Raw genomic sequence first — 18,528 nt, 5'->3', positions numbered from 1 at the left:
CTGACCCAGGTCACGAGAATTCTTTGACTGACAGGCATAATCAGGTAGGAGCGCTCAAGTTCCCATTGCGGCTGTTCTGTCTAACTCGCGCGGTCGTTTCGAAATTTCTTTTGGTCGAAACAAACAGTAATAAAACCGTTATTTCTAAAATGCTGACTGTTATCAAATGATAACAGGCATGTCTCACAAACGATACCAGAATTCGCCTACAAGGCTCATGCTTGATATCTTTTTTTCTCGACATGCCTGTTATCATTTGCTAACAGTCAGCATATTAGAAATAACTCATAATAACTAACAGCAGAGAAAAACAACTGATAAAAGGATGTCAAATTATGCAGTTGTCAGAGCGACAGCACCAGCACCTAGCGCCCCACCTGAGAGTTGAAGATGTGAATTGCAGATGGAATGAATGAGTTTCTGTAGCGTGTGGTTCTTGTGTATAGCTGTCTAAATCTTAAGCTTCTGTCCATCCGTCTGCTGTCAAGTTCAGGTCTGAGTGGGTGCGTGTCATCGGTCAAAATCTTCTGTAGCCTGTCAGTCAGTCGTCGTTCCTGCGTTGATGCAAAAGTGTCCTGCTTCCTCCCAACTACCCCACCTGCTTTCTTAATGAACTTCTCTAATCTATCCCTGTCCTGCTTGCTGATGCTGCCACTCCAACACACGGATCCAAAGCACAGCACACTATTGCAGGTTGAGGTATAAAACATCTGGATAATCTCTTGTCTAACATTAACAGATCTGAGTTTTCTCAAAAAGTACAGGCGGGAGTGGAGCTTCTTCACAATAGCATCAGTATTGGATTTGGCGTTCACTTCGTGTGTGAAAGTGAAACATGCCACGTCGCGCCTATTCTGAATTTATGTCAATTTTGCAATTGGTACCTTACGTTTTGTCGGATCGATTTTGGTGGTACTCTTACTTCGGCGGCAATCACGTGACACCTGCAAAATGCATCTTTAATCCACAAAGTCTGCCAGAGAACCAAGTTAGCGGTCACGTGACACCTGCAAAATGCATCTTTAATCCACAAAGTCTGCCAGAGAACCAAGTTAGCGGTCACGTGACACCTGCAAAATGCATCTTTAATCCACAAATTCTGCCATAGAGCAAAATTAGCGGAAAGTTTGAATGCGATGACACTGGGATGAGTGTTTAAATTAAGGAACGAACATTAGCGCAATAATGTGTCCGCTGAGTGTATTCGTGCTGCAGGTGGTGCTATTTTGAATCGCCTAAGCAATCGGTTAGTACTGAGCAGTGTCCGGCCTTATGTGTGCAGGTAGGATGTGTTGTTACACTGTGTGTGTGCAGGTAGGATGTGTTGTTACAATATCTGTGTGTGCAGGTAGGATGTGTTGTTACACTGTGTGTGTGCAGGTAGGATGTGTTGTTACAATATCTGTGTGTGCAGGTAGGATGTGTTGTTACACTGTGTGTGTGCAGGTAGGATGTGTTGTTACACTGTGTGTGTACAGACAGGATGTGTTGTAATACAGTGTTGTTACACTGTGTGTGTACAGACAGGATGTGTTGTAATACAGTGTTGTTACACTGTGTGTGTACAGACAGGATGCCGAAGAATTTCCGCGGCCAGGACTACAGCGCCATCAAGAAGTCATGCCTGAAGAAAGGCGAGCTTTTCGAGGACCTCGAGTTCCCCGCTAGCAGCAAGTCTCTTTTCTACACCAAGGTGGACTCCGGCATAGAGTGGATGAGACCCAAGGTAACTTTATATATAGAGTTGGTGAGACACAAGGTAATTGTATACATAGAGTGGGTGAGACCCAAGGTAATTAATTGTCTCTATAGAGTGGGTGAGACCCAAGGTAACTGTATCTATAGAGTGGGTGAGACCCAAGGTAATTGTATCTATAGAGTGGGTGAGACCCAAGGTAATTGTATACATAGAGTGGGTGAGACCCAAGGTAACTGTATCTATAGAGTGGGTGAGACCCAAGGTAGTTGTATCTATAGAGTGGGCGAGACCCAAGCTAACTGTATCTATAGAGTGGGTGAGACCCAAGCTAACTGTATCTATAGAGTGGATGAGACCCAAGGTAACCGTATATATAGAGTGGATGAGACCCAAGGTAACTGTATCTATAGAGTGGGTGAGACCCAAGGTAATTGTATCTATTGAGTTGTAATTGCATCTATAGAGTGGGTGAGACCCAAGATAATTGTATCTGTAGAGTGGATGAGACCCAAGGTAACTGTATCTATAGAGTGGGTGAGACCCAAGATAATTGTATCTGTAGAGTGGATGAGACCCAAGGTAACTGTATCTATAGAGTGGGTGAGACCCAAGGTAACTGTATCTATAGAGTGGGTGAGACCCAAGGTAATTGTATCTATAGAGTGGATGAGACCCAAGGTAATTGTATCTATAGAGTGGGTGAGACCCAAGGTAACTGTATGTATAGAGTGGATGAGACCCAAGGTAACCGTTTCTATAGAGTGGATGAGACCCTAAGGTAACTATAGCTATAGAGTGGATGAGAGTCAAGGTATTGTAGCTATAAAGTGGATGAGACCCAAGGTGATTGTATCTATAGAGTGGGTGAGACCCAAGGTAACTGTATCTATAGAGTGGATGAGACCCACGGTAATTGTATCTATAGAGTGGGTGAGACCCAAGGTAACTGTATCTATAGAGTGGGTGAGACCCAGGGTAATTGTATCTATAGAGTGGGTTAGACCCAAGGTAATTGTATCTATAGAGTGGGTGTGACCCAAGGTAATTGTATCTATAGAGTGGGTGAGACCCAAGGTAACTGTATCTATAGAGTGGGTGAGACCCAAGGTAATTGTATCTATAGAGTGGGTGAGACCCAAGGTAATTGTATCTATGGAGTGGGTGAAACCCAAAGTAATTGTATCTATAGAGTTGGTTGAGACCCAAGGTAATTGTATCTAAAGAGTGGGTGAGACCCAAGGTAATTGTATCTATAGAGTGGGTGAGACCCAAGGTAATTGTATCTATAGAGTGGGTGAGACCCAAGGTAATTAATTGTATCTATAGAGTGGGTGAGACCCAAGGTAATTATATCTATAGAGTGGGTGAGACCCAAGGTAACTATAGCTATAGAGTGGATGAGACCCAAATTTACTATAGCTATAGAGTGGATGAGACCCAAAGTACCTATAGCTATGAAGTGGATGAGAACCAAGGAAACTATAGCTCTAGAGTGGATGAGAGTCAAGGTAATTGTATCTATAAAGTGGATGAGACCCTAAGGTAACTTTAGCTATAGAGTGGATGAGAATCATGGTAACTATAGCTATAGAGTGGATGAGAACCAAGGTAACTATAGCTATAGAGTGGATGGAAGTCAAGGTAATTGTAGCTATAGAGTGGATGAGACCCTAAGGTAACTACAGCTATAGAGTGGATGAGACCCTAAGGTAACTATAGCTATAAAGTGGATGAGACCCTAATGTGTGGATGAGAGTCAAGGTAATTGTAGCTATAAAGTGGATGAGACCCTAAGGTAACTATAGCTATAAAGTGGATGAGACCCTAAGGTAACTATAGCTATAGAGTGGATGAGAGTCATGGTAACTATAGCTATAGAGTGGATGAGACACTAAGGTAACTATAGCTATAGAGTGGATGAGAGTCATGGTAACTATAGCTATAGAGTGGATGAGACCCAAAGGTAACTATAGCTATAGAGTGGATGAGAGTCAAGGTAATTGTAGCTATAAAGTGGATGAGACCCTAAGGTAACTATAGCTGTAGAGTGGATGAGAGTCATGGTAAATATAGCTATAGAGTGGATGAGACCCAAAGGTAACTATAGGTATAGAGTGGATGCGAGTCAAGGTAACTGTATATAGAGAGTGGATGAGACCCTAAGTAGCTGTAGGTATAGAGTGGATGAGAGTCAATGTAACTGTAGTTATAGAGTGGTTGAGACCCAAAGTAACTGTAGCTATAGAGTTGATGAGACCCAAGGTAACTGTAGGTATAGAGTGGATGAGAGTCAAGGTAACTATAGATATAGAGTGGATGAGAGGGGTGTCATTACGGGTGTTTGGTTACAGGCAGGGTGTCATCACGGGGCTGTGATAACAGGAGGGGTGTCATTACGGGGGTTTAATAACAGGAGGGGTGTCATTACGAGTGTGTGATAACAGGAGGGGTGTCATTACGAGTGTGTGATAACAGGAGGGGTGTCAATGCGGGTGGGTGATGTCAGGTGGGTTGTTATTACGGGTGTGTGGTAACAGGAGGGGTGTCATTACGGGTGTGTGATATCAGGTGGGTTGTCATTACGGGTGTGTGGTAACAGGAGGGGTGTCATTACGGGGGGGGGGGGGGGGGTGATAACGGGAGGGGTGTCATTACGGGTGTGTGATATCAGGTGGGTTGTCATTACGGGTGTGTGGTAACAGGGGGGGGGGTGTCATTACGGGGGAGGGGGGGTGATAACGCGAGGGGTGTCATTACGGGTGTGTGATATCAGGTGGGTTTTCATAACGGGTGTGTAGTAACAGGAGGGGTGTCATTACGGGGGGAGGGGGGGTGATAACGGGAGGGGTGTCATTACGGGTGTGTAATAACAGGAGGGGTGTCATTACGGGGGTGAGATAACAGGAGGGGTGTCATTACGGGTGTGTGATATCAGGAGGGTTGTCATTACGGGTGTGTGATATCAGGAGGGGTGTCATTAGGGGTGTGATAACAGGAGGGGAGACTTTACGGGTGTGTGATAACAGGAGGGGTGTCATTACGGGGGTGTGATATCAGGAGGGTTGTCATTAGGGGTGTGATTACAGGAACTGTGCAAGGTGCCCAAGCTGATCGTGGAGGGCGTGACGTGCGATGACCTCAACCCCGGGGAGCTGGGCAACTCCTGGTTCGTCACGGCCTGCTCCTCTCTCGCACAGGAAAAGAAGATCTGGGCAAAGGTACCGCGTCTGTGTTGGTTGTTACTGTGTCAGTCTGTGTTGGTTGTTACTGTGTCAGTCTGTGTTGGTTGTTACTGTGTCAGTCTGTGTTGGTTGTTACTGTGTCAGTCTGTGTTGGTTGTTATTGTGTCAGTCTGTGTTGGTTGTTACTGTGTCAGTCTGTGTTGGTTGTTACTATGTCAGTCTGTGTTGGTTGTTACTGTGTCAGTCTGTGTTGGTTGTTACTGTGCCAGTCTGTGTTGGTTGTTACTGTGTCAGTCTGTGTTGGTTGTTACTGTGCCAGTCTGTGTTGGTTGTTACTATGTCAGTCTGTGTTGGTTGTTACTATGTCAGTCTGTGTTGGTTGTTACTATGTCAGTCTGTGTTGGTTGTTACCATGTCAGTCTGTGTTGGTTGTTACTGTGTCAGTCTGTGTTGGTTGTTACTGTGCCAGTCTGTGTTGGTTGTTACTATGTCAGTCTGTGTTGGTTGTTACTATGTCAGTCTGTGTTGGTTGTTACTATGTCAGTCTGTGTTGGTTGTTACTATGTCAGTCTGTGTTGGTTGTTACTGTGTCAGCCTGTGTTGGTTGTTGGTTGTTACTGTGTCAGTCTGTGTTGGTTGTTATTGTGTCAGTCTGTGTTGGTTGTTACTATGTCAGTCTGTGCTGGTTGTCACTGTGTCAGTCTGTGTTGGTTGTTACTGTGTCAGTCTGTGTTGGTTGTTACTGTGTCAGTCTGTGTTGGTTGTTACTGTGTCAGTCTGTGTTGGTTGTTACTGTGTCAGTCTGTGTTGGTTGTTACTGTGTCAGTCTGTGTTGGTTGTTACTGTGTCAGTCTGTGTTGGTTGTTACTGTGTCAGTCTGTGTTGGTTGTTACTATGTCAGTCTGTGTTGGTTGTTACTATGTCAGTCTGTGTTGGTTGTTACTGTGTCAGTCTGTGTTGGTTGTTACTGTGTCAGTCTGTGTTGGTTGTTACTATGTCAGTCTGTGCTGGTTGTTACTGTGTCAGTCTGTGTTGGTTGTCACTGTGTCAGTCTGTGTTGGTTGTTACTGTGTCAGTCTGTGTTGGTTGTTACTGTGTCAGCCTGTGTTGGTTGTTGGTTGTTACTATGTCAGTCTGTGTTGGTTGTTACTGTGTCAGTCTGTGTTGGTTGTTACTGTGTCAGTCTGTGCTGGTTGTTACTGTGTCAGTCTGTGTTGGTTGTTACTGTGTCAGTCTGTGTTGGTTGTTACTATGTCAGTCTGTGCTGGTTGTTACTGTGTCAGTCTGTGTTGGTTGTTACTGTGTCAGTCTGTGCTGGTTGTCACTGTGTCAGTCTGTGTTGGTTGTTACTGTGTCAGTCTGTGTTGGTTGTTACTGTGTCAGTCTGTGTTGGTTGTTACTGTGTCTGTCTGTGCTGGTTGTCACTGTGTCAGTCTATGTTGGTTGTTACTGTGTCAGTCTGTGTTGGTTGTTACTATGTCAGTCTGTGCTGGTTGTTACTATGTCAGTCTGTGTTGGTTGTTACTGTGTCAGTCTGTGTTGGTTGTTACTATGTCAGTCTGTGTTGGTTGTTACTGTGTCTGTCTGTGCTGGTTGTTACTGTGTCAGTCTGTGCTGGTTGTTACTGTGTCAGGCTGTGTTGGTTGTTACTATGTCAGTCTGTGTTGGTTGTTACTGTGTCAGTCTGTGTTGGTTGTTACTGTGTCAGTCTGTGTTGGTTGTCACTGTGTCAGTCTGTGTTGGTTGTTACTATGTCAGTCTGTGCTGGTTGTCACTGTGTCAGTCTGTGTTGGTTGTTACTGTGTCAGTCTGTGTTGGTCACTGTGTCAGTCTGTGTTGGTTGTTACTGTGTCAGTCTGTGTTGGTTGTTACTGTGTCAGTCTGTGCTGGTTGTTACTGTGTCAGCCTGTGCTGGTTGTTACTGTGTCAGTCTGTGTTGGTTGTTACTATGTCAGTCTGTGTTGGTTGTTACTGTGTCAGTCTGTGTTGGTTGTCACTGTGTCAGTCTGTGTTGGTTGTCACTGTGTCAGTCTGTGTTGGTTGTTACTATGTCAGTCTGTGCTGGTTGTCACTGTGTCTGTCTGTGTTGGTTGTTACTGTGTCTGTCTGTGTTGGTTGTTACTGTGTCAGTCTGTGTAGGTCACTGTGTCAGTCTGTGTTGGTTGTTACTGTGTCAGTCTGTGTTGGTTGTTATTGTGTCAGTCTGTGTTGGTCACTGTGTCAGTCTGTGTTGGTTGTTACTGTGTCAGTCTGTGTTGGTTGTTATTGTGTCAGTCTGTGTTGGTCACTGTGTCTGTCTGTGTTGGTTGTTACTGTGTCAGTCTGTGTTGGTTGTTACTGTGTCAGTCTGTGTTGGTTGTTACTGTGTCAGTCTGTGTTGGTTGTTACTGTGTCAGTCTGTGTTGGTTGTTACTATGTCAGTCTGTGTTGGTTGTTACTATGTCAGTCTGTGTTGGTTGTTACTATGTCAGTCTGTGTTGGTTGTTACTGTGTCAGTCTGTGTTGGTTGTTACTATGTCAGTCTGTGTTGGTTGTTACTCTGCCAGTCTGTGTTGGTTGTTACTGTGTCAGTCTGTGTTGGTTGTTATTGTGTCAGTCTGTGTTGGTTGTTACTGTGTCAGTCTATGTTGGTTGTTATTGTGTCAGTCTGTGTTGGTTGTTACTGTGTCAGTCTGTGTTGGTTGTTACTGTGTCAGTCTGTGTTGGTTGTTACTGTGTCAGTCTGTGTTGGTTGTTACTGTGTCAGTCTGTGTTGGTTGTTACTGTGTCAGTCTGTGTTGGTTGTTACTGTGTCAGTCTGTGTTGGTTGTTGCTGTGTCAGTCTGTGCTGGTTGTTACTGTGTCAGTCTGTGTTGGTTGTTACTATGTCAGTCTGTGTTGGTTGTTACTGTGTCAGTCTGTGTTGGTTGTTATTGTGTCAGTCTGTGTTGGTTGTTACTGTGTCAGTCTTTGTTGGTTGTTATTGTGTCAGTCTGTGTTGGTTGTTACTGTGTCAGTCTGTGTTGGTTGTTATTGTGTCAGTCTGTGTTGGTTGTTACTGTGTCAGTCTGTGTTGGTTGTTACTGTGTCAGTCTGTGTTGGTTGTTACTGTGTCAGTCTGTGTTGGTTGTTACTGTGTCAGTCTGTGTTGGTTGTTACTGTGTCAGTCTGTGTTGGTTGTTACTGTGTCAGTCTGTGTTGGTTGTTACTGTGTCAGTCTGTGTTGGTTGTTACTGTGTCAGTCTGTGCTGGTTGTTACTGTGTCAGTCTGTGTTGGTTGTTACTGTGTCAGTCTGTGTTGGTTGTTACTGTGTCAGTCTGTGTTGGTTGTTACTGTGTCAGTCTGTGTTGGTTGTTACTGTGTCAGTCTGTGTTGGTTGTTATTGTGTCAGTCTGTGTTGGTTGTTACTGTGTCAGTCTGTGTTGGTTGTTACTATGTCAGTCTGTGTTGGTTGTTACTGTGTCAGTCTGTGTTGGTTGTTACTATGTCAGTCTGTGTTGGTTGTTACTGTGTCAGTCTGTGTTGGTTGTTACTATGTCAGTCTGTGCTGGTTGTCACTGTGTCAGTCTGTGTTGGTTGTTACTGTGTCAGTCTGTGCTGGTTGTTACTGTGTCAGTCTGTGTTGGTTGTTATTGTGTCAGTCTGTGTTGGCTGTTACTGTGTCAGTCTGTGTTGGTTGTTACTGTGTCAGTCTGTGTTGGTTGTTACTGTGTCAGTCTGTGTTGGTTGTTATTGTGTCAGTCTGTGTTGGTTGTTACTATGTCAGTCTGTGTTGGTTGTTACTATGTCAGTCTGTGCTGGTTGTTACTGTGTCAGTCTGTGTTGGTTGTCACTGTGTCAGTCTGTGTTGGTTGTTACTGTGTCAGTCTGTGTTGGTTGTTACTATGTCAGTCTGTGTTGGTTGTTACTATGTCAGTCTGTGTTGGTTGTTACTATGTCAGTCTGTGTTGGTTGTCACTGTGTCAGTCTGTGTTGGTTGTTACTATGTCAGTCTGTGTTGGTTGTTACTGTGTCAGTCTGTGTTGGTTGTTATTGTGTCAGTCTGTGTTGGTTGTTACTATGTCAGTCTGTGTTGGTTGTTACTATGTCAGTCTGTGTTGGTTGTTACTGTGTCAGTCTGTGTTGGTTGTTACTATGTCAGTCTTTGTTGGTTGTTACTGTGTCAGTCTGTGTTGGTTGTCACTGTGTCAGTCTGTGTTGGTTGTTACTGTGTCAGTCTGTGTTGGTTGTTACTGTGTCAGTCTGTGTTGGTTGTTACTGTGTCTGTCTGTGCTGGTTGTTACTGTGTCAGTCTGTGCTGGTTGTTACTATGTCAGTCTGTGTTGGTTGTTATTGTGTCAGTCTGTGTTGGTTGTTACTGTGTCAGTCTGTGCTGGTTGTTACTGTGTCAGTCTGTGTTGGTTGTTACTGTGTCAGTCTGTGTTGGTTGTTACTGTGTCAGTCTGTGCTGGTTGTTACTATGTCAGTCTGTGTTGGTTGTTACTGTGTCAGTCTGTGTTGGTTGTTACTATGTCAGTCTGTACTGGTTGTTACTGTGTCAGTCTGTACTGGTTGTTACTGTGTCAGTCTGTGTTGGTTGTTACTGTGTCAGTCTGTACTGGTTGTTACTGTGTCAGTCTGTGTTGGTTGTTACTGTGTCAGTCTGTGTTGGTTGTTACTGTGTCAGTCTGTACTGGTTGTTACTGTGTCAGTCTGTGTTGGTTGTTACTATGTCAGTCTGTGTTGGTTGTCACTGTGTCAGTCTGTGTTGGTTGTTACTGTGTCAGTCTGTGTTGGTTGTTACTGTGTCTGTCTGTGCTGGTTGTTACTCTGCCAGTCTGTGTTGGTTGTCACTGTGTCAGTCTGTGTTGGTTGTCACTGTGTCAGTCTGTGTTGGTTGTTACTGTGTCAGTCTTTGTTGGTTGTTACTGTGTCAGTCTGTGTTGGTTGTTACTGTGTCAGTCTGTGTTGGTTGTTACTGTGTCAGTCTGTGTTGGTTGTTACTGTGTCAGTCTGTGTTGGTTGTTACTGTGTCTGTCTGTGTTGGTTGTTACTATGTCAGTCTGTGTTGGTTGTTACTGTGTCAGTCTGTGCTGGTTGTTACTGTGTCAGTCTGTGTTGGTTGTTACTGTGTCAGTCTGTGTTGGTTGTTATTGTGTCAGTCTGTGTTGGTTGTTACTGTGTCAGTCTGTGTTGGTTGTTACTGTGTCAGTCTGTGTTGGTTGTTACTGTGTCAGTCTGTGTTGGTTGTTACTGTGTCAGTCTGTGTTGGTTGTTACTGTGTCAGTCTGTGTTGGTTGTTACTGTGTCAGTCTGTGCTGGTTGTTACTGTGTCAGTCTGTGTTGGTTGTTACTGTGTCAGTCTGTGTTGGTTGTTACTGTGTCAGTCTGTGCTGGTTGTTACTGTGTCAGTCTGTGTTGGTTGTTACTGTGTCAGTCTATGTTGGTTGTTACTGTGTCAGTCTGTGTTGGTTGTTACTGTGTCAGTCTTTGTTGGTTGTTACTGTGTCAGTCTGTGCTGGTTGTTACTGTGTCAGTCTGTGTTGGTTGTTACTGTGTCAGTCTTTGTTGGTTGTTACTATGTCAGTCTGTGTTGGTTGTTACTGTGTCAGTCTGTGTTGGTTGTTACTATGTCAGTCTGTGCTGGTTGTCACTGTGTCAGTCTGTGTTGGTTGTTACTGTGTCAGTCTGTGTTGGTTGTTACTGTGTCAGTCTGTGTTGGTTGTTACTGTGTCAGTCTGTGCTGGTTGTTACTGTGTCAGTCTGTGTTGGTTGTTACTGTGTCAGTCTGTGTTGGTTGTTACTGTGTCAGTCTGTGCTGGTTGTTACTGTGTCAGTCTGTGTTGGTTGTTACTGTGTCAGTCTGTGTTGGTTGTTACTGTGTCAGTCTGTGTTGGTTGTTACTGTCTCAGTCTGTGTGGGTTGTTACTGTGTCAGTCTGTGTTGGTTGTTACTGTGTCAGTCTGTGTTGGTTGTTACTATGTCAGTCTGTGTTGGTTGTTACTGTGTCAGCCTGTGTTGGTTGTTGGTTGTTACTGTGTCAGTCTATGTTGGTTGTTATTGTGTCAGTCTGTGTTGGTTGTTACTGTGTCAGTCTGTGCTGGTTGTTACTGTGTCAGTCTGTGTTGGTTGTTACTGTGTCAGTCTGTGTTGGTTGTTACTGTGTCAGTCTGTGTTGGTTGTTACTGTGTCAGTCTGTGTTGGTTGTTACTGTGTCAGTCTGTGTTGGTTGTTACTGTGTCAGTCTGTGTTGGTTGTTACTGTGTCAGTCTGTGTTGGTTGTTACTGTGTCAGTCTGTGTTGGTTGTTACTGTGTCAGTCTGTGCTGGTTGTTACTGTGTCAGTCTGTGTTGGTTGTTACTGTGTCAGTCTGTGTTGGTTGTTACTGTGTCAGTCTGTGTTGGTTGTTACTGTGTCAGTCTGTGTTGGTTGTTACTGTGTCAGTCTGTGTTGGTTGTTACTGTGTCAGTCTGTGTTGGTTGTTACTGTGTCAGTCTGTGTTGGTTGTTACTGTGTCAGTCTGTGTTGGTTGTTACTGTGTCAGTCTGTGTTGGTTGTTACTATGTCAGTCTGTGCTGGTTGTTACTGTGTCAGTCTGTGTTGGTTGTTACTGTGTCAGTCTGTGTTGGTTGTTACTGTGTCAGTCTGTGTTGGTTGTTACTATGTCAGTCTGTGTTGGTTGTTACTATGTCAGTCTGTGCTGGTTGTTACTATGTCAGTCTGTGTTGGTTGTTACTGTGTCAGTCTGTGTTGGTTGTTACTGTGTCAATCTGTGTTGGTTGTTACTGTGTCAGTCTGTGTTGGTTGTTACTGTGTCAGTCTGTGTTGGTTGTTACTGTGTCAGTCTGTGTTGGTTGTTGGTTGTTACTGTGTCAGTCTGTGTTGGTTGTTACTGTGTCAGTCTGTGTTGGTTGTTACTGTGTCAGTCTGTGTTTGTTGTTACTGTGTCAATCTGTGTTGGTTGTTACTGTGTCAGTCTGTGCTGGTTGTTACTGTGTCAGTCTGTGTTGGTTGTTACTGTGTCAGTCTGTGTTGGTTGTTACTGTGTCAGTCTGTGTTGGTTGTTATTGTGTCAGTCTGTGTTGGTTGTTACTGTGTCAGTCTGTGTTGGTTGTTACTGTGTCAGTCTGTGTTGGTTGTTACTATGTCAGTCTGTGTTGGTTGTTACTATGTCAGTCTGTGTTGGTTGTTACTATGTCAGTCTGTGTTGGTTGTTACTGTGTCAGTCTGTGTTGGTTGTTATTGTGTCAGTCTGTGTTGGTTGTTACTGTGTCAGTCTGTGTTGGTTGTTATTGTGTCAGTCTGTGTTGGTTGTTATTGTGTCAGTCTTGTTGGTTGTTACTGTGTCAGTCTGTGTTGGTTGTTGGTTGTTACTGTGTCAGTCTGTGTTGGTTGTTGGTTGTTACTGTGTCAGTCTGTGTTGGTTGTTACTGTCTCAGTCTGTGTTGGTTGTTATTGTGTCAGTCTGTGTTGGTTGTTACTGTGTCAGTCTGTGTTGGTTGTTATTGTCTCAGTCTGTGTTGGTTGTTACTGTGTCAGTCTGTGTTGGTTGTTACTGTGTCAGTCTGTGTTGGTTGTTACTGTGTCAGTCTGTGTTGGTTGTTACTGTGTCAGTCTGTGTTGGTTGTTACTGTGTCAGTCTGTGTTGGTTGTTATTGTGTCAGTCTGTGTTGGTTGTTACTGTGTCAGTCTGTGTTGGTTGTTACTGTGTCAGTCTGTGTTGGTTGTTACTGTGTCAGTCTGTGCTGGTTGTCACTGTGTCAGTCTGTGTTGGTTGTTACTGTGTCAGTCTGTGTTGGTTGTTACTATGTCAGTCTGTGTTGGTTGTTACTGTGTCTGTCTGTGTTGGTTGTTACTGTGTCAGTCTGTGTTGGTTGTTACTGTGTCAGTCTTTGTTGGTTGTTACTGTGTCAGTCTGTGTTGGTTGTTACTGTGTCAGTCTTTGTTGGTTGTTACTGTGTCAGTCTGTGTTGGTTGTTACTGTGTCAGTCTGTGTTGGTTGTTACTGTGTCAGTCTGTGCTGGTTGTTACTATGTCAGTCTGTGTTGGTTGTTACTGTGTCAGTCTGTGTTGGTTGTTACTGTGTCAGTCTGTGTTGGTTGTTATTGTCTCAGTCTGTGTTGGTTGTTACTGTGTCAGTCTGTGTTGGTTGTTACTGTGTCAGTCTGTGTTGGTTGTTACTGTGTCAGTCTGTGTTGGTTGTTACTGTGTCAGTCTGTGCTGGTTGTTACTGTGTCAGTCTGTGTTGGTTGTTACTATGTCAGTCTGTGTTGGTTGTTACTATGTCAGTCTGTGTTGGTTGTTACCATGTCAGTCTGTGTTGGTTGTTACTGTGTCAGTCTATGTTGGTTGTTACTATGTCAGTCTGTGCTGGTTGTTACTGTGTCAGTCTATGTTGGTTGTTACTATGTCAGTCTGTGCTGGTTGTTACTATGTCAGCCTGTGTTGGTTGTTGGTTGTTACTATGTCAGTCTGTGCTGGTTGTTACTGTGTCAGTCTGTGTTGGTTGTTACTGTGTCAGTCTGTGTTGGTTGTTACTGTGTCAGTCTGTGTTGGTTGTTACTGTGTCAGTCTGTGCTGGTTGTTACTGTGTCAGTCTGTGTTGGTTGTTGGTTGTTACTGTGTCAATCTGTGTTGGTTGTTACTATGTCAGTCTGTGTTGGTTGTCACTGTGTCAGTCTGTGCTGGTTGTTACTGTGTCAGTCTGTGTTGGTTGTTACTGTGTCAGTCTGTGTTGGTTGTCACTGTGTCAGTCTGTGTTGGTTGTTACTGTGTCAGTCTGTGTTGGTTGTTACTGTGTCAGTCTGTGTTGGTTGTTACTATGTCAGTCTGTGTTGGTTGTTACTATGTCAGTCTGTGCTGGTTGTTACTGTGTCAGTCTGTGTTGGTTGTTACTGTGTCAGTCTGTGTTGGTTGTTACTATGTCAGTCTGTGTTGGTTGTTACTGTGCCAGTCTGTGTTGGTTGTTACTATGTCAGTCTGTGTTGGTTGTTACTATGTCAGTCTGTGTTGGTTGTTACTATGTCAGTCTGTGTTGGTTGTTACTGTGTCAGTCTGTGTTGGTTGTTACTATGTCAGTCTGTGTTGGTTGTTACTATGTCAGTCTGTGTTGGTTGTTACTGTGTCAGTCTGTGTTGGTTGTTACTGTGTCAGTCTGTGTTGGTTGTTACTGTGTCAGTCTGTGTTGGTTGTTACTGTGTCTGTCTGTGTTGGTTGTTACTGTGTCAGTCTGTGTTGGTTGTTACTATGTCAGTCTGTGTTGGTTGTTACTGTGTCAGTCTGTGTTGGTTGTTACTATGTCAGTCTGTGTTGGTTGTTACTGTGTCAGTCTGTGTTGGTTGTTACTATGTCAGTCTGTGTTGGTTGTTACTGTGTCAGTCTGTGTTGGTTGTTACTGTGTCTGTCTGTGTTGGTTGTTACTATGTCAGTCTGTGTTGGTTGTTACTATGTCAGTCTGTGTTGGTTGTTACTGTGTCAGTCTGTGTTGGTTGTTACTGTGTCAGTCTGTGTTGGTTGTTATTGTGTCAGTCTGTGTTGGTTGTTACTGTGTCAGTCTGTGTTGGTTGTTACTATGTCAGTCTGTGTTGGTTGTTACTGTGTCAGTCTGTGTTGGTTGTTGGTTGTTACTGTGTCAGTCTGTGCTGGTTGTTACTGTGTCAGTCTGTGCTGGTTGTTACTGTGTCAGTCTGTGTTGGTTGTTACTGTGTCAGTCTGTGTTGGTTGTTACTGTGTCAGTCTGTGTTGGTTGTTACTATGTCAGTCTGTGTTGGTTGTTACTATGTCAGTCTGTGTTGGTTGTTACTATGTCAGTCTGTGTTGGTTGTTACTGTGTCAGTCTGTGTTTGTTGTTACTGTGTCAGTCTGTGTTGGTTGTTACTATGTCAGTCTGTGCTGGTTGTTACTGTGTCAGTCTGTGTTGGTTGTTACTATGTCAGTCTGTGTTGGTTGTTACTGTGTCAGTCTGTGTTGGTTGTTACTGTGTCAGTCTGTGTTGGTTGTTACTGTGTCTGTCTGTGTTGGTTGTTACTGTGTCAGTCTGTGCTGGTTGTTACTGTGTCAGTCTGTGTTGGTTGTTACTGTGTCAGTCTGTGTTGGTTGTTACTGTGTCAGTCTGTGTTGGTTGTTACTATGTCAGTCTGTGTTGGTTGTTACTGTGTCAGTCTGTGTTGGTTGTTACTGTGTCAGTCTGTGTTGGTTGTTACTATGTCAGTCTGTGTTGGTTGTTACTGTGTCAGTCTGTGTTGGTTGTTACTGTGTCAGTCTGTGTTGGTTGTTGGTTGTTACTGTGTCAGTCTGTGCTGGTTGTTACTGTGTCAGTCTTTGTTGGTTGTTACTGTGTCAGTCTGTGTTGGTTGTTACTGTGTCAGTCTGTGTTGGTTGTTACTGTGTCAGTCTGTGCTGGTTGTTACTGTGTCAGTCTGTGTTGGTTGTTACTGTGTCAGTCTGTGTTGGTTGTTACTGTGTCAGTCTGTGTTGGTTGTTACTGTGTCAGTCTGTGCTGGTTGTTACTGTGTCAGTCTGTGTTGGTTGTTACTATGTCAGTCTGTGCTGGTTGTTACTGTGTCAGTCTGTGTTGGTTGTTACTGTGTCTGTCTGTGTTGGTTGTTACTGTGTCAGTCTGTGTTGGTTGTTACTGTGTCAGTCTGTGTTGGTTGTTACTGTGTCAGTCTGTACTGGTTGTTATTGTGTCAGTCTGTGTTGATTGTTACTGTGTCAGTCTGCTGGTTGTTACTGTGTCAGTCTGTGTTGGTTGTTACTGTGTCAGTCTGTGTTGGTTGTTACTGTGTCAGTCAGTGTTGGTTGTTATTGTGTCAGTCTGTGTTGGTTGTTACTGTGTCAGTCTATGTTGGTTGTTACTGTGTCAGTCTGTGTTGGTTGTTACTGTGTCAGTCTATGTTGGTTGTTACTGTGTCAGTCTGTGTTGGTTGTTACTATGTCAGTCTGTGTTGGTTGTTGGTTGTTACTGTGTCAGTCTGTGTTGGTTGTTACTATGTCAGTCTGTGTTGGTTGTTACTGTGTCAGTCTGTGTTGGTTGTTACTATGTCAGTCTTTGTTGGTTGTTACTGTGTCAGTCTGTGTTGGTTGTTACTGTGTCAGTCTTTGTTGGTTGTTACTATGTCAGTCTGTGCTGGTTGTTACTGTGTCAGTCTGTGTTGGTTGTTACTGTGTCAGTCTTTGTTGGTTGTTACTATGTCAGTCTGTGCTGGTTGTTACTGTGTCAGTCTGTGCTGGTTGTTACTGTGTCAGTCTGTGTTGGTTGTTACTGTGTCAGTCTGTGTTGGTTGTTACTGTGTCAGTCTGTGTTGGTTGTTACTGTGCCAGTCTGTGTTGGTTGTTACTCTGCCAGTCTGTGTTCGTTGTTACTGTGTCAGTCTGTGCTGGTTGTTACTGTGTCAGTCTGTGCTGGTTGTTACTATGTCAGTCTGTGTTGGTTGTTACTGTGTCAGTCTGTGCTGGTTGTTACTGTGTCAGTCTGTGTTGGTTGTTACTGTGTCAGTCTGTGCTGGTTGTTACTGTGTCAGTCTGTGCTGGTTGTTACTGTGTCAGTCTGTGTTGGTTGTTACTGTGTCAGTCTGTGTTGGTTGTTACTGTGTCAGTCTGTGCTGGTTGTTACTGTGTCAGTCTGTGTTGGTTGTTACTGTGTCAGTCTGTGTTGGTTGTTACTGTGTCAGTCTGTGTTGGTTGTTACTGTGTCTGTCTGTGTTGGTTGTTACTGTGTCAGTCTGTGTTGGTTGTTACTGTGTCAGTCTTTGTTGGTTGTCACTGTGTCAGTCTGTGCTGGTTGTTACTGTGTCAGTCTGTGTTGGTTGTTACTGTGTCAGTCTGTGTTGGTTGTTACTGTGTCAGTCTGTGTTGGTTGTTACTGTGTCAGTCTGTGTTGGTTGTTACTGTGTCAGTCTGTGTTGGTTGTTACTATGTCAGTCTGTGTTGGTTGTTACTGTGTCAGTCTGTGTTGGTTGTTACTGTGTCAGTCTGTGTTGGTTGTTATTGTGTCAGTCTGTGCTGGTTGTTACTGTGTCAGTCTGTGTTGGTTGTTACTGTGTCAGTCTGTGTTGGTTGTTACTGTGTCAGTCTGTGTTGGTTGTTACTGTGTCAGTCTGTGTTGGTTGTTACTGTGTCAGTCTGTGTTGGTTGTTACTGTGTCAGTCTGTGTTGGTTGTTACTGTGTCAGTCTGTGTTGGTTGTTACTGTGTCAGTCTGTGTTGGTTGTTACTGTGTCAGTCTGTGTTGGTTGTTACTGTGTCAGTCTGTGTTGGTTGTTACTGTGTCAGTCTGTGTTGGCTGTTACTGTGTCAGTCTGTGCTGGTTGTTACTGTGTCAATCTGTGTTGGTTGTTACTATGTCAGTCTGTGTTGGTTGTTATTGTGTCAGTCTGTGCTGGTTGTTACTGTGTCAGTCTGTGCTGTCCGGGCTTCGTCGAAGATTACTTGACCAAAATTTCAACCATGTTGGTTGAAAAATGAGAGCGTGACAGTGCCGCCTCAACTTTCACGAAAAGCCGAATATGACGTCTTTGTCATGTCTACATGTGATACCAGACTGTGTTCATGTCTACAGGTGATACCAGACTGTGTTCATGTCTACATGTGATACCAGACTGTGTTCATGTCTACATGTGATACCAGACTGTGTTCATGTCTACATGTGATACCAGACTGTGTTCATGTCTACATGTGATACCAGACTGTGTTCATGTCTACATGTGATACCAGACTGTGTTCATGTCTACATGTGATACCAGACTGTGTTCATGTCTACATGTGATACCAGACTGTGTTCATGTCTATATGTGATACCAGACTGTTTATGTCTACAGGTGATACCAGACTGTTTATGTCTACATGTGATACCAGACTGTGTTCATGTCTACATGTGATACCAGACTGTGTTCATGTCTACAGGTGATACCAGACTGTTCTACATGTGATACCAGACTGTGTTCATGTCTACAGGTGATACCAGACTGTGTTCATGTCTACAGGTGATACCAGACTACAAGCTACAGGAGTGGGACGACAAGAACGCCTACGTGGGCATGTTCAAGTTTAACTTCTGGCGGTTCGGACAGTGGATCGAGGTTGTCATTGACGACCGCCTGCCCGTCAGGGAGGGAAAGCTCATCTTCTGCCACTCCAAGTCACGCAACGAGTTCTGGTCCGCGCTGTTGGAGAAGGCCTATGCCAAGTGAGTAGCCTTGTGTTGTTGGTATCCCTGTCTCTTTATCATACGTCTTCTTGGTATCCCTCTCTCTTTATCATACGTCTTCTTGGTATCCCTGTCTCTTTATCATACGTCTGCTTGGTATCATTGTCTCTTTATCATACGTCTTCTTGGTATCATTGTCTCTTTATCATACGTCTGCTTGGTATCCCTGTCTCTTTATCATACGTCTGCTTGGTATCCCTGTCTCTTTATCATACGTCTTCTTGGTATCATTGTCTCTTTATCATACGTCTTCTTGGTATCCCTGTCTCTTTATCATACGTCTGCTTGGTATCATTGTCTCTTTATCATACGTCTTCTTGGTATCATTGTCTCTTTATCATACGTCTGCTTGGTATCCCTGTCTCTTTATCATACGTCTGCTTGGTATCCCTGTCTCTTTATCATACGTCTTCTTGGTATCATTGTCTCTTTATCATACGTCTGCTTGGTATCCCTGTCTCTTTATCATACGTCTTCTTGGT

General features: G+C 44.0%; 1 protein-coding gene across 3 annotated transcripts in view; it reads left to right on the top strand.

Moving 5' to 3' along the window:
* Positions 1-18,528, top strand: part of LOC138951247 (calpain-5-like) — an 82,692-nt gene that overhangs the window by 32,326 nt on the left and 31,838 nt on the right. For 2 of the 3 annotated variants that reach the window (XM_070322894.1, XM_070322893.1), the window contains exons 2-4: positions 1,569-1,726; positions 4,786-4,917; positions 17,823-18,025. In XM_070322894.1, the coding sequence (XP_070178995.1) occupies positions 1,574-1,726; positions 4,786-4,917; positions 17,823-18,025 (488 nt within the window). In that variant the 5' untranslated portion in view covers positions 1,569-1,573. Of the gene's footprint in view, positions 1-1,568; positions 1,727-2,428; positions 2,444-4,785; positions 4,918-17,822; positions 18,026-18,528 lie in introns of those variants that run through there. The other variant, XM_070322895.1, reaches the window with a different exon arrangement.

This window comes from Littorina saxatilis, linkage group LG16 (genome assembly GCF_037325665.1).
Source record: "Littorina saxatilis isolate snail1 linkage group LG16, US_GU_Lsax_2.0, whole genome shotgun sequence".
Taxonomy (NCBI): domain Eukaryota; kingdom Metazoa; phylum Mollusca; class Gastropoda; order Littorinimorpha; family Littorinidae; genus Littorina; species Littorina saxatilis.
Note: the sequence above shows the minus strand (reverse complement) of the source record. Positions and strands in the feature narration are given on the sequence as shown.